We start from the raw sequence: 15,022 nt of genomic DNA, 5'->3' as shown, positions 1-15,022 counted from the left end.
TAGTAATCAATTACATGGATATATAACAATTTTTTTTATTTACCCGTTGATGTACATTTGGGTTATTTCCAGGTTTTGACTATTGCAAATAAAGCTACTACGAACATTTATGTGTAAGTCTTTATACAGAGATAAATGCTTTTATTTCTTTTGGATAAATACCTAGAAGTGGAATGGCTTCGTCATTTGGTAGGTGAATACTATGCTTAAGTTTTGCTGAGCTGTTGTTCAAAGTGGCTATACTATTTTACATTCCCACCAGCAGTGTATGAAAGTTCTAGTTGCTTCACATCTTCACTAAACCTTTAGTTTCAGCAATTTTAATTTTAGAAATTCTGGGGTGCCTGGGTGGTTCAGTAGGTTAAGCGTCCAACTTTGGCTCGGGTCATGATCTCATGGCTCATGAGTTTGAGCCCCACGTGGGGCTCTGTGGTAACAGCTCAGAGCCTGGAGCCTGCTTCAGATTCTGTGTCTCCCTCCTTCTCTGCCCCTCCCCCCTTGCGCTCTGTCTCTCTCTCTCTCAAAAATAAACATTAAAAATAATAATAAAAAAGTGGTAACCAAGAAGGGTTTAATTTTTTTTTTAGAAATTCTAATAATTGCCTATAATTTTTTTTTTCAACGTTTATTTATTTTTGGGACAGAGAGAGACAGAGCATGAACGGGGGAGGGGCAGAGAGAGAGGGAGACACAGAATCCGAAACAGGCTCCAGGCTCTGAGCCATCAGCCCAGAGCTCGACGCGGGGCTCGAACTCACGGTCCGCGAGATCGTGACCTGGCTGAAGTCAGACGCTTAACCGACTGCGCCACCCAGGCGCCCCTAATTGCCTATAATTTTAACTCTTAGGTCTGTCATCTATTTTGAGTTAGTTTGGGCATATATATGAGGTGTCAGTCAACTTTCTTTTTTTGTGTGTAGCTATGAAAATCCAATTGTCCCAGCGTCATTTGTTGAAAGATTATCCTTTTTCACTTTTTAAAATAGATATAGGGCTATTTTGATTATTTACCTCTTCTTGGGTTAGCTTTCACGCTTTGTGTCATAATTAGTCCATTTCATCTAAGTTATCGAATGTATTGTCATAAAGTTTTTATGAATCATGTCAAGCAACTTTTCATGTGTTTATTGGCCATTTGTGTATCTTCTCTGGAGAAATGTCTATCCAGATCTTTTGCTCAATTTTTAATTGGTTTGTTTTTTTATTATTATTATTTTATGTTTATTTATTTTGAGATAAAGAGAGCGTGTGCACATGTGAGTGGCGGGGGGGAGGTGCAAGGAGGAGCAAAGAGAGAAGAGAGAATCCTGAGCTGCCTCCATGCTGTCAGCGGGGAGCCCGAGGTGGTGCTTTACCCCATGAACTGAGAGATCATGACCTGAGCGGAGATCAAGAGTCAGATACTTAACTGACTGAGCCACCCAGGCGCCCCTTTTTACTATCTCATTGTAAGAGTTCTTTATCAAGTCCCTTATCAGATATATAGTTTGCAAACATTTTCTCCCACTCTGTGTGTTTTTTCCCTTTCTTAAGAGTGCCCTTTGGGGGCGCCTGGGTGGCGCAGTCGGTTAAGCGTCCGACTTCAGCCAGGTCACGATCTCGCAGTCCGTGAGTTCGAGCCCCGCGTCGGGCTCTGGGCTGATGGCTCAGAGCCTGGAGCCTGTTTCGGATTCTGTGTCTCCCTCTCTCTCTGCCCCTCCCCCGTTCATGCTCTGTCTCTCTCTGTCCCAAAAAGAATAAATAAACGTTGAAAAAAAAATAAAAAAAAAATTGTTAAAAAAAAAAAAAAGAGTGCCCTTTGAAGCACAAAACTTTTAAATTTTGATAAAGTCTATTTTATCTGATTATTCTTTTGCTGTTTGTGCTTTTGGCGTCATATTTAGGAATCCTTTGCCTAATTTGGGATTTACTCCTATGTTTTCTAAATAAGAGTTATATAATTTTAGCTCATACATTTAGGTATTTGATCTGTTTTGAGTTACTTTTTGTATATGATATGAGGTAAGGTTTCCAACTGCTTTTTTTTTTTTTTTTTTTTTTTTTTTGTGCACATGACTGACTATCCAGTTGTCACAGCACTATTTGCTGTAAAGACTACTCTTTCACAATTGGTCTTTTCACCCTTGTTGAAAATCAATTGACCGTAGACACATGGGTTTGTTTCTGGACTCTCAATTTTATTCCACTGACCTATATGTCTATCCTTATGCTAGTATCACACTATCTTAAATTATTGTTGGCTGCTTTGTAGTAAGTCTTATTTTATGTTTTTTTTAAGTTTATTTTATTTATTTTGAGAGAGAAAGAGCAGGGGTGTTTGGGGCCCCCAGGTGTCTCAGTCAGGTAAGCATCTGACTTTTGATTTTAGTTCGGGTCATGATCTCATAATTCATGAGTTTGAGCCCTGCATCAGTCTCCGTGCTGACAGTGTGGAGCCTGCTTAGGATTCTCTCTCTCTCCCTCTCTCTCTTCCCCTCTCCTGATTGTGCTCTCTTTCTCTCTCAAAAAAATTTAAAAAAAGAAAGAAAAAGAGTCAGCCACTTAACCGACTAAACCATCCAAGTGCCCCTGCAGTAAGTTTTAAAGTGAAGAAGTATAGATCCCCCAACTTTGTTCTTAATTTTCAAGATTGTTTTGGCTATTCTAGGCCCCTTGCAATTTGAATATGAATTTTAGCATCAGCTTGTCAATTTCTACAAAGATGCAACTGGAATTCTGACAGGAATTGTGCTGAATCTGTAGATCGAATAAATGGGGCGTATTGCTATCCTAACAATACTCAGTCTCCTGATTCATGAACATGGGATGTTTTCCATTTATTTTGATCTTTAATTTCTTTCAATAATGTTTTCTGAGTATAAGTTTTTCATTTCTTTTATTAAATCTATTCCTAAGTATTTCGGTATGCACTTTTGCAGCATATATACTATTCCTAAGTACTTTGTTCTTTTTGATGCTATTATAAATGGAATTGTTTCCTTAATTTTATTGTCAGATTCTTGATTTATATATAGAAATACAATCAATTTTTATATACTAACCTTTCATCATGTAAACTTGCTGAACTTGTTTATTAGTTCTAATAGTGTTTTTTTGTGTGTGTGGATTCCTTAGGGCTTTCTCTATACAAGATCAAGCCATCTACATATATAGTTGTATGTTCTTCCTTACCAATCTTGATTTTTAAAATTTCTATTTATTGCCTAGTTACCCTGACTAGAACTTTTAATACAATGTTGAATAAAATTAGTGGGAGCAGACATCCTTGTCTTGTTCCTGATCTTAGGAGGAAAGCATCAGTCTTTTACTGTTAAGTACGATGTTAGCTGTGTAGTTTTTTTTTTTTTTTAAAGTTTATTTATTTATGTTGAGAGAGACAGAGATAGTGTGAATGGGCAAGCAGCAGAGAGAGAGGAGACCGAGAATCCTGAACAGGCTCTGTGCTGCCAGCAGCAGAGCCTGATGTGGGGCCTGAACCCATGAACTGTAAGATCATGACCTGAGTTGAAACCAAGGGTCAGATGTGTAACTGACTGAGCCACGCAGCCTCCCCCACTGTGCAGTTTTTATAGCTGCCCTTTATCATGTGGAGGGAATTCCATTCTATTCCCACCCCCCGTTTTTTTTAAATGAATGGGTATTGGATTCTGTCAACTGCTTTTTGTTTTTTTTCTACCTTTTGAGACAATTATGTGCTTTTTGGTTTTTATTCTATTGATAAAGTTTATTACATTAATAGATTTTTGGAAGTTAAACTAACCTTGCATTCCCAGAATAAATTCCACTTCACCGTGGTATAATTCTTTTTATATATTGCTGGATTCAGCTTGCTAGTATTTTGTTGATTTTTGTCTCTGTATTATTTTTTTTTTAATTTTTAATGTTTATTTATTTCTTTTTGAGAGGGAGAGAGCACAAGCAGGGAAGGGGCAGAGAGAGAGGGAGACACAGAATCCAAAACAGGCTCCAGGCTCTTAGCTGTCGGTACAGAGCCTGACGCTGGGCTTGAACCCATGAACTGTGAGATCATGACCTGAGCTGAAGTCAGACGCTTAACCAACTGAGCCACCCAGGCGCCCCTTGTCTCTGTATTCTTAAGAGATATTGGTCTGTGGTTTTCTTGTGATCTCTTTGTCTGGTTTTGGTATCAGACAAAATAAAATGAGTTGAGAATTGTTTCCCTCTCTTCTGTTTCCTGGAAGAGTTTGTGGAGAATTGTATTCATTCTTCTTTAAATATTTTGTAGAATTCCTCAGTGAAACTATCTAAGGTTGTGGGTGATTTCTTAAATTAATACTTCAATCTCTTTACTTGTTATAGGTCTATACAGATTGCCTATTTCTTCTTGAATTGGTTTCAGTAGTTTGTTTCTTTCTAGGAACTTGTCCATTTCATCTAAGTTATTAAATTTATTGGCAGAAGGTTGTTGACAGTATTCCTTATGCTTTTATAATCCTTTTTATTTCTGTAAAGTTGGCAGTAATGTTCCTTCTTTCATTTCTGATTCTAGTGATTTTTCTCTTTTCTTGATCATTCTAAGGGTTTGTCAGTTTTGTTGACCTTTTCAAAAAACAACTTTTGGTTTATTGATTTTTCTCTATTTTCCTATTCTCTATTTCATTAATTTACACTCTAATTTTTACTGTTCCCTTATCTCTGCTTGCTGTAGATTTAGTTTGCTCTTCTTTTTATGGTGTCTTAAGGTGGAAGGTAAACATTTTAGGTTGATGTTGTATTTTTTATTTCCGTATTTTATTTTTACTTTTTGTTTATTTTTGAGAGAGCGTGCACACACACACATGTGAGCTGCGGAGGGGCAGAGACAGGCTCTCCGCTGATAGCAGAGAACCCGATGTGGGCTTGCACTCACAAACCTTGAGATCATGACCTGAGCTGAAGTCGGACGCTTACCCAACTGAGCCACCAGGTGCCCATTATTTTTATTTTTTCAAGTTTGTATTTGTTCATTTCTTTAAGTAATCTCTACACCCAACATGGGGATTGAACTCACGACCCTGAGATCAAGAGTCACATGCTCTTCTGGCTGAGCCAGCCAGGTGCCCCTCTTTCTGCATTTTAAAAATGTGGCTCCACTATTTTCTTGCTTGCACAGTTTCTGACCATAAGAAATCCATTAGCCTTATTTATATTTGTATGTAATATGTCTTTTTACTCTGGCTGCTTTTTAAAAAAAATTTTTAATGTTTATTTATTTTTGAGAGACAGGGAGAGACTGAGCATGAGCAGGGGAGGGGCAGAGAGAGAGGGAGACACAGAATCCAAAGTAGGATCCAGGCTCTGAGCTGTCAGCACAGGGCTGGACATGGGGCTCAAATTCACAAACCACAAGATCATAACCTGAGCTGAAATCGGATGCTTAACCAACTGAGCCATCCAGGTGCCCCTACTCTGACTGCTTTTAAATTTTCTCTTTATCACATTTTAAAAACAACTTACAATATACCTTGGCATAGGTTTTTTGGAGGGGAGTGGGCTGGGTTATTGGTGGTACATGACCAGGAAGGCTCCCCAAGCTCCTCCCACTCTTTAGGGGGTCTGAGTTGGAAAATATGGTGTGTTGGGAGATTGAGTTGGGGTAAACACTCAAGCAGCTGAGGGCCTCTGTCTTCCTCTTGTGTTCTTGCTGGGGCTCTTGGTCTGGGAGACTCTTACTCCTTGGAGGTCATGTGGATTGTAAGGTCTACCACCATTTTGCTGTAGTCAAATTCATCGTCATACTAGGAAATGAGCTTGACAAAGTGTTCATTGAGAGTAACACAAGCCCCAGCGTCAAAGGTGGAAGGGTGGGTATCCCTATTAAAGTTGCAGGACAAACCATGTTCTCAGTGCAAATCAGGATGCCGGTGAAGGGGCTGATACCTGCTTCACCACCCTCTTGATGTCATCACATATGGCAGCTTTTTCCAGGCAGCAGGTCAGATCCTGCTGACACATTGAGAGTGGAGACATGGCAGACCATGTTGGTGAGCTCCCCATATAGCTCAGGAATTACCTTGCCCATAGCTGTGGCATTGCCAGTAGAAGCAAGGGTGATGTTCTGCACAGCGTATGGCTGTCATGACACAGCTTACCAGAGGGGCCATCTACAGTCTTCTGGGTGGCAGTGATGGCGTGGACTGTGGTCATGAGTCCCACCATGATGCTAAAGTTGTCATGGATGACTTTAGACAGGGGGCACCAAGCAGTTGGTGGTGCAGGAAGCATTTGATGGTCTTGAGGGAGTTGTCATACCTCCCATGGTTCATGCCCATCACAAACATGGGGGCATCAAAGGAAGGGGCAGAGATGATGACCCTTTTGGCTCTACCCTTCATGTGAGGCCCAGTCTTCTCCAAGATAGTAAAGACATTATTGGACTCTACAACATACTCAGCACCAGCATCACACTATTTGAGGTTGGTGGGATCTCACTCTTAGAAGATGGAGATGTGCTTTCCACTGATGACAAGCTGCCCGTTCTCAGCCTTGACTGGGCCATTGAACTTGCCATGGGTAGAATCTTACTGGAACATGTAGACGATGTAGTTGAGATCAACGAAGGGATCACTGATGGCAACAGTACTTTGTTAGAATTAAAAACAGCCCTTGGGGTACCTGGCCTGGGTAGCTCAATTGGTAGAGCATGTGACTCTTGATCATTGTGTGTAGAGATTACTTAAAAATCAAATACTTTTTTAAAAAGTTTTCTTATTTATTTTGAGAGAGAGAAAGAGAGAGAGATGGGAGGGGCAGTGGGAGAGGGAGAGAGAGAATCCCACACAGGCTCTGTTAGCACAGAGCCCGATGCAGGGCTCGAACTCATTAACTGTGAAATCATGAACTGAGCCAAAACCAAGAGTCGGATGCTTGACTGACTGAGCCACCCAAGTGCCCCAAAAATAAAATCTTTAAAAAGAAAAGTGGCCCTGATGACCAGGTATCCAATATGGCCAAATCCGTTTACTCCAAGCTTTTCCATTGTGTCTCAGGGAACCAACTGGCAGTGCACAAGGAGATGCAGCAGTGTGTTGAGCTGGGAGGAGCAGAGAGCTTGGTATAGTTTCTGTGTATTGTGCTTGGGCTTCATTAAATATTTTAGATCTAATGATTTATCAGATTTTCATCAGCTTTCATCAAAGTTAGAAGTTTTTCACTTCTTTTTTCCTTTTCCTTCAAGTATTTCTTTTTCTCATCCTCTTCCCTCTTTGGGGGACTCTACACACACACATTAGATCACTTGAAGTCATGTCACAGCCCGCCAATGCCGTGTTATTATTATTTTGAAGCTTTTTTTCTCTGTGTATTTTACTTGGGATAGTTTCTGTACTATATATTCGAAGTTCGTTAGTCCTTTGCCATGTCTAATGTTCCATTAATCCATCTAGTGTATTTTCTATCTCAGACATTATAGTTTTCATCCTTAGAATTTTAATTAATTTGGGTCTTTATTTATTTATTTTTTTTTTTTTTTCAACGTTTATTTATTTTTGGGACAGAGAGAGACAGAGCATGAACGGGGGAGGGGCAGAGAGAGAGGGAGACACAGAATCGGAAACAGGCTCCAGGCTCTGAGCCATCAGCCCAGAGCCCGACGCGGGGCTCGAACTCACGGACCGCGAGATCGTGACCTGGCTGAAGTCGGACGCTTAACCGACTGCGCCACCCAGGCGCCCCTAATTTGGGTCTTTTAAAAATATCTTCTATTTCTCTACTTCACATGGTCAGTCTTTGTTTTATCTTCTTGCACATGTGGAACGTAGTTATAATAATTGTTTTAATGTCTATGTCTCTTAATCCCATCATCTGGGTAATTTCTGGGTAGGTTTCAATTGATCGGTTTTTCTTTTCATTATGGGTCATACTTTCCTGTTTCTTTGTATATGTGCTAATTTTTATCGGTTGGCAGACACTGTGGATTTTATTTTGTTGGGTGCTGGATATTTCTGTAATCTTATCAATATTCTTGAGTTTTGCTCTGGGGTGCAAAAGCACTTGGAAACAATTTGGTCCTTTTTCAGATCTTGCTTTTGTTGGGGCCAGAGTGATGTTTTGTCTTCACCCACTTCTGAGTCAAAAAGTCTTGTGAGTGCTCTACTCAATGCCCCATTAATTGTGAGGTTTCCACTCTGGTTCCTGGGAGCCAGCACTATTCCTAGCCTCGTGTGAGCTCCCAGGATTATTCTCTCTAACCCTACTGGTTGATTCTAACCGTGCTTTCGAGTAGTTTCTTCAAATGCAGGCACTATGCTGAATGACCAAAAGGGTACTACCTCTGTAGAGCTCCACAGTTCTCTCTGTGTGCAACTTTCTCCTTTTTGGTTCTCTGTCTTGTGTCCCCAGGTTCCTGACTTCATCTTGTCAGTGCAGGAGACTGGTGGTCTCCACCTGCCCTTCTCTCCCTATGCTCTGGTCTGGATACTTTCTTTAGGCAGTAAAGTGGGGCATTCATAAGCCTCTCCCCATTTGGTTCCTACTCTCAGGAGTCACTGCTTTTCCTGGTCTGACGTCCAAAGCCCTCAAGGCATGTGAAACCATTGTTTCACATAGTCTGTGGGGAATTTTAGTCATCTCAGGTGGGGACATAAATCCAGTCCCGGTTACTCCAACTCAGCTGGAAGCAGAAGTTCTCGTGATGGTTTGTTCATTTGCCCAGTGGGCACTTATTGGGGGAGAGCTTGCTGGGTCCCCCTCACAGTGGTCTTGTGGCTCTCCAGACAGTCCAGATTTTCCTATCTCAGGGCCTTTGCATGGGCCCTCTCCTCTGTCTGGACTGCTCTTTCTAGCTATACTTCCTCTCTCAGCTCAGAGGCCTTTTCTGACTACTTACTCTGTGTAAAGTGAATTGCTCTCTTTTTTATTTCCCATCACACTTCTGCTTTCCTTTACAATTTCTTTTACTAGAGTGTAGGCAGGAATTTCTGTCAGATTCCCTGGAGCCAGCTCAGGGCCAGGCACACTATAGGTATGCAATAAATATTTATTAAATGACTGAGGTCTTTGTATATTTCATGGTACCTGTCATATAACAGAGCTCAGTCAAACTGGGGCTGCTTGTCTGATGGGGGCATAGCTCCTCGCCCTAAGTCCCCACCAGGGAAGGGATACAGGGCCCCTGGACTGAGGCCATGCACTCCTTAGTGATAACTGAAGGCCCCTGGGTACCGGCCAGGGGAGGGTTTGACAGGTGGGGCTGATGAGTTCCAGACCCAGGCCTCTGGGCCCCGGCACAGGCCAACAGAACCGGACACTGGGCAGGAGCCAGAGCCAAGCTTCCATGACGTCGTTGCCTTCAAGGGCCATGCTCCTCCCTAGGCTTTTGGTGGGACTTCAGATCTCACCCAACCCTCTTAGAGCTATCTGCCACCAGATTCTGGGGAAAGATGGAGCCGTCCTCCCTGGTTCGAGTCCCAGATCTGGTTGTATGACCATCTACAACTATCAGAACACTCACAGAGTTGGCTCTATAAAGTCAAAAGTACTTTCTACATGGAAAACCTCTGTGAACTGAAAACAAGTGCTCACTGAACTGGCAAAGCCTTAGGAAGCTTCTGTTCCAAACCCCTACTTTTAACAAAGGAAGAGCCTGAGGTTTAAATGAAATAATGTATGTAGACTGCTTGTCACCGGGCTTGGAACTTTGTGTTTTTATGCTAGCTACTAGCCACCTGCCTACCCCTGGCTGAGCGACTAGTGCCTCAGTGCCTCCCTCCTTCCCATAGTCCTTCCTACCTCAGCTGGGGGCCTTGATCCATCTTTCTTCAACAAGGATTATAGTTATCATTCTCTTTTTTTCTATTGTTTATTTTTTGAGAGAGAGAGAGAGAGAGAGAGAGAAAACACAAGTGGGGGAGGGGCAGAGAGAGAGATGGGGACAGAGGATCTGAAGCACGCCCTGCACTGACAGCAGAGAGCCTGATGTGGAGCTTGAACTCACGAACTGTGAGATCATGACCTGAGCTGAAGCCGGACACTTAACCGACTGAGCCACCCAGGTGCCCCCGTAGTTACCATTTTCTGAGCATTTGTGAGGTGCCAAGCCATGAGGTAATAAGCACTCTACATATATCATTTAATTATTTTGTCATACGATGAGATAGTATTATTGTCCCCATTTTACTGGTGAGGAAGCTGAGGCTCAGAGACATTAGGTAATCTCCTCAAGGTCCTATAATTAGTAAGTGGCTGACAGTGTTTAGACCTCAGAAGTCTCCTAGTGTTTAGGTTCTGCTTCTCTTCCCTTAGATGTCTCTTCTAATAACTTGTATTTCCTGCCAGCTATTCCTTCCTGGGCCTTTGGGAAGGTTTCTGAGAATCCACTGGGTCAGTCATTGGAACAGGGCAAGAGAGGGTCTAAAGCTTCTAGCTGAAAGCCTGCCATGAGTCCCCACTAGGAGCTTTTGTGGAGTTGGCAGTAAGGCTGTCTCTGAGGGTCAAAGATAATCCCCTGTCAAAAACACAGCCCTGTAGGAAGGAACAGGGCATGGGCAGGAGCCCACAGACCCAGCCATTCTCTCAGCAAGCATCCTGCCAGCTGGTTGTCTAGGAGCTCCCAGTTGTGCATTCCCCACAGGACGGTGGGAGCTGTAGATGGAGGCAGTCCAGCCCTGTAGCAGCTCCATATGGGCGAGGTTACCTCTGATGGGGCTGCTGGGGGGCCTGGCCTCTGTAGGAGGGGGCAGTACTGGAACCAGCCTTGAGGACCTTCCCAATTTGGATGAAGGAGAGTGGGGGTTGGATGGGCAGCCTTTCCAGCACAGGGAAGACAACAGTGCTGGTCAGGACATCCAGCGTTTCCCCCAGGCTCTTCGCATGTGCCCCAGTGTGTCCATAACAGAACCCTCTAACTCAGGGGTTGTTAGTGCCACTTGGCACATGAGGAAACTGAGTCCAGGGTCCAAGACTGCAGGCAGGATGTGCTGAAGGCCAGCTGATGAAGTGAATCATTCTAAGGGAGGCCATGGGAGACCACAGGAGGTTCCTAAAGACATTTTACCTGGGTGATGTGTGGGGTGGAGGAGAAAAGAGTGGAGACCAGAGACAGTGCAGAGACTGTTGGAGCAATCTTCGTGAGCCACGAGGGAGGTCTGGGCCAGGGCAAGAGCCAAGAAATAGAGGCCTTTGGGGACAGGCGGGGCTGATGGAAGGTGCAGGAGGTCTGAGCCAGAAGGGATCTCAAAGATCATCCACCCAACCCACCTGTTTTACACAAGGAAACTGAGGCCCAAGGAAGGAAGGGGGCTTACCTAAGGACACACAAGAGGTTAACAATAGAGTCACACTGGGGTGCGTTGCTGGCTCAGTCAGTAGATCATGGGACTCTTGATCTTGGGGCCATGAGTTTCAGTCCCAGGTTTGGCATAGAGTTTACTTAAAAAAAAAAAAAAAAAAAAAAGTATGGGTGCCTAGGTGGCTGAGTTGGTTAAGCTTCCAACTTTGGTTCAGGTCATGATCTCACGGTTCATGGCTTTGAGCCCCACGTTTGGCTCTGTGCTGACAGCTCGGAGCCTGGACCCTGCTTCAGATTCTGTCTCCCTCTCTCTCTGCTCCTCCCCTGCTCATGCTCTGTCTCTCTCTCTCTCTCAAAAATAAGTAAATATTTTTTTAAAATTAAGAAAAAAAAGTATCTGACTCTTGATTTCGGCTCAGGTCATGATCCTGCGGTTATTGAGATAGAGCCCCGTGTCGGGCTCTACGCTGACAGCAGGAGCCTGTTCGTGATTCTCTCTCTCCTTCTCTCTCTGTCCTTCCCCAGCTCACGCATACACACTTTCTCTCTCGAAATAAATAAGTAAACATTAAAATAATAAATAAATAAATAAATAAATAAATAAATAAAATAGTAGAGGCATGCTAAAAAAACCAAAACAAAACAAAAACAAAACCTTAGCAGCTCAACGACACTCCCATTAAATATGGAGCCAAGTTTCCTCCTATAATAGACTCCCCTCCTCCAGGGATCAAGCCCTTACCTGGGGTTATCAGGGGTTCCAGTATGATCCAGTTTAGCTTCTGTCTTACTGTGGGACCCCAGAGCCTCCCCTCTCATTCCCTGGGCCACAGCTGGCTCATTTGTTGAGGCCATTGGACCAGTGGACTGCTATGGTCCCTTTCTGCTCTGAGTACCCAAAGAAAAACAGGCTAGGGCTTCCCCTAGTGCCTAATCCAGTCTGACACTAACATGGGTTGAGGCTGGCCCTGTTGCTGGGGCTCACATGCCTAGGGAGGGAGTACCTGGTCCTGAGGAGGCAACATGATCTGTAAAGGATCCCTGACCCTCTCCCTTTGAACCCTGGAGAGGGCATCTCAGTCATGTGAGGACCACAGGGACATTAGCCATGCAGAGATGGGAGGCTGGGGAGGTGGCTACCTGGGGGAAAGACTAGGAAGAGGGGAGAGAAGGAAGGAGAGGGTGGCCTGGGATCTCAAAGGGTAAGAACTGAGCTGTGGGAAGGGCCCTGCAGGGGTCTTGCAGTGAGAAGGTGCCCAGCCTGCCTCCTCTGGAGGGTTGTGGGACATGCCACCGGCCACCTATAATTTTCTCTGTGTATGAACCAAGTCGAGGTGAACTGTTCTGGGCCAGGCTGGAAGGAGTGGGCCTGGGCCAGAAACCCTGGAGAAGGGGAAGGAGAGGGATGGTAAGCCTGGATGAAAGAGGAGGGAGGCAGAAGGGAAGGAGTCAGGGACCCCCACCTGGGAGCTCTGCAGGCAAAGGGTGTGTACAGGGGGCTTTCAAGGATGCCTGTCCCTGATAAGGGTCACTCTCAGGTATCACATATAGGCATGCCAGGCATGAGGAGACCTGGTATGAAGGGGAGAAAGCATTAAATTTAAGCCAGGCCAGGCCTGTATTTCAGACCCTTCTGCTCACTAGCTGTGTGGCCCTAGGAAGGTCTCTTGGCCTCTCTGAGCGTCAGATTCTAGAACCAAAGAACTGTTGTGTTTCATCCTTCATATAGGCAAGATGTGGAGATCAGATGTCAATCCTACCCTAGACCCTCCCATTCCCTTTACGGGTCACCCTGGTCATGCCGCTTCTTCACCCAAACATACACCCATCCTAGGCCCTGGGACTGGCATTAGTCCTCATCTCCCCACCCCCACTGCCTATAAGGGGCTGCATGAAGCATTCTGGGAGCGCCCTAGCCCCTCTAAAGGGGTTTGAGCCAATAGAGGACCTATTCAGTAAGGGGACCAAAGGGGAGGCTGGGAGTGGGAGGTGGGGCAAGGACCTTCCTATACCTGCTTCACCCCCATCCCCCTCCCCCCACTCTCTGATGGGCTGTCTGGGGCTCCCCTCCCCTTTCTCTAAGCTCAGGCCTTGCTGGTCTTCTCCACAACAAGAAGTGAATGTTATTTAAAAGGAGATCAGGAGATTTGCCTTAAATAGGCATGGAGTGCTGTGCCAGGGCCCAGGGTGAGAGGCGGGGGAGGAGGCCAGCCTGAGTGGAGAGGGAAAAAAAGAAAGAGGAGAAGACCTTCTCTGGGGTGTGCATAGCCCTTCTAGTTTACCCAGCACAATCCCAGGCTATAGGGCATCGGTCACACAGGGCTTACTCCCACCCTACCCCATTCTGAGGATAAGGAAACTGAGACCCAGCTTAGGGAACTGACAAGCACGAGCTACCAGATGCCAGATGCCATGGTCTCTCCACAACACATAGTCCCCAGGAGTTCACAGAGCAATTGTGCCCAGAAGATAAGGCCCCCATGGTGGGGATGGGGGGGCTCCCACAGGGTGGGGGCATCTTGGGACTCCCCCTGACATCTGCTCCCACCATCAGTTCCCAGGCCTTTGGCTCCTGCCCCCATGTTGCCCCTGCCTGACCCCCCAGCACCAGCATGTAATTGGACGCCCTCCTCACCCCACACCTTCCAGGGGAGCTGGGGCTCTGCTTACTGAACCCAACACCAGCCAGCCAGGAGGGAAGTGAGGGGGCGTTCCTGGCAAGGAGGAAGCTGGAGCCAAGGGAGTAAGAGTGGGAGGAGTGGGAGGTGGGCTAGCAGTCAGCCCCCTCCCACAGGGGCTTGTCTGGCACTTCCCTATTCAGGGTCTCTGTCCAAGCCCTTCCCCTTCCATCTTGGCCCCTCCTAGCCATTTCTGCCCTAGCAGGTGATGCTCTTGGAATCATAAAGAAATGGAGTCTTTTTCCCCCCTTTTTAAACTAGGTTTGAGCCCAGCACAGGCTCAAAGGAACTCCTAACCCTGAGATCAAGACCTCAGCTGAGATCAAGAGTCCGACACTTAACCTACTGAGCCACCCAGCTGCCCATCCCCCTTTTAAAGATTTTATTTTTAATCTCCACACCCAACGTGGGGCTCAAACTCACAACCTGGAGATCAAGAGTCTCATGCTCTACCGACTGAGCCAGCCAGGAGCCCCCAAGAAAGGGAGTCTTGAGTGTGGGGTTTCTGGGACAAAGCTGGGGGCTGAGAGGCACTCATGCCTGCTCCTTTTTTCAAAGGCTCTGAATACCAGGGTGAGGCCTTATGCCTGCCATTTACAGTTAAGCAACTGTGAGCTGCCCACCTTCTGTGAGCCTGTCTCCTCCTTGATAATTGCAGTCTAAAGATCCTCTCAAAGAATTGTCAAAGTTTTGTTAAGGGTTTTGAGTTCAAGCCCCATGTTGGGCATGCAGCCTACTTAAAAAAAAAAAAAAAAAAAGACAGAAGAAAGAAGAGGGCCATTTCTGATAAATGCACTCACTGACTAGGGCTGGAACTTTATGTTTGTTGGGGGAAGTAGGGGGCCTTCATTCTCCCCTTCTCCATAATGTGTGGGCACAGCCTGGGTCCCCTAGGAGGGAAGACTGTGAAAGAGGACATTCATTTACTCTGGATCCTGTTAATTCTCTTTGTTATTCTCTGGGCCACTCAAGAGGCTGGGAGGGTAAGGGAGGGGGGCAGTGCAGGGTGGTCACTTAAAGTAAGTGTAATGAAGACAATAGGAGCTAACTGTGAGGGTTTACCCATGCCTGGCTCTACCCCAGTTCTTTACTTGTCCTAACTCTATTGATGGCTCTT

General features: G+C 45.2%; 1 protein-coding gene across 2 annotated transcripts in view; it reads right to left on the bottom strand.

Moving 5' to 3' along the window:
* PIF1 (PIF1 5'-to-3' DNA helicase) overlaps positions 1 to 15,022 on the bottom strand; it is a 42,016-nt gene that overhangs the window by 8,066 nt on the left and 18,928 nt on the right. Inside the window, exon 11 of one of the 2 annotated variants that reach the window (XM_045449465.1) lies at positions 6,090 to 6,114. The exons of the other annotated variant lie outside the window; for it this stretch is intronic. Within the exon in view, the coding sequence (XP_045305421.1) occupies positions 6,105 to 6,114 (10 nt within the window). The 3' untranslated portion in view covers positions 6,090 to 6,104. Of the gene's footprint in view, positions 1 to 6,089; positions 6,115 to 15,022 lie in introns of those variants that run through there. 2 annotated transcript variants of the gene reach the window in all.

The sequence above is a fragment of the Leopardus geoffroyi genome, chromosome B3, assembly GCF_018350155.1.
Source record: "Leopardus geoffroyi isolate Oge1 chromosome B3, O.geoffroyi_Oge1_pat1.0, whole genome shotgun sequence".
Lineage (NCBI taxonomy): Eukaryota > Metazoa > Chordata > Mammalia > Carnivora > Felidae > Leopardus > Leopardus geoffroyi.
Note: the sequence above shows the minus strand (reverse complement) of the source record. Positions and strands in the feature narration are given on the sequence as shown.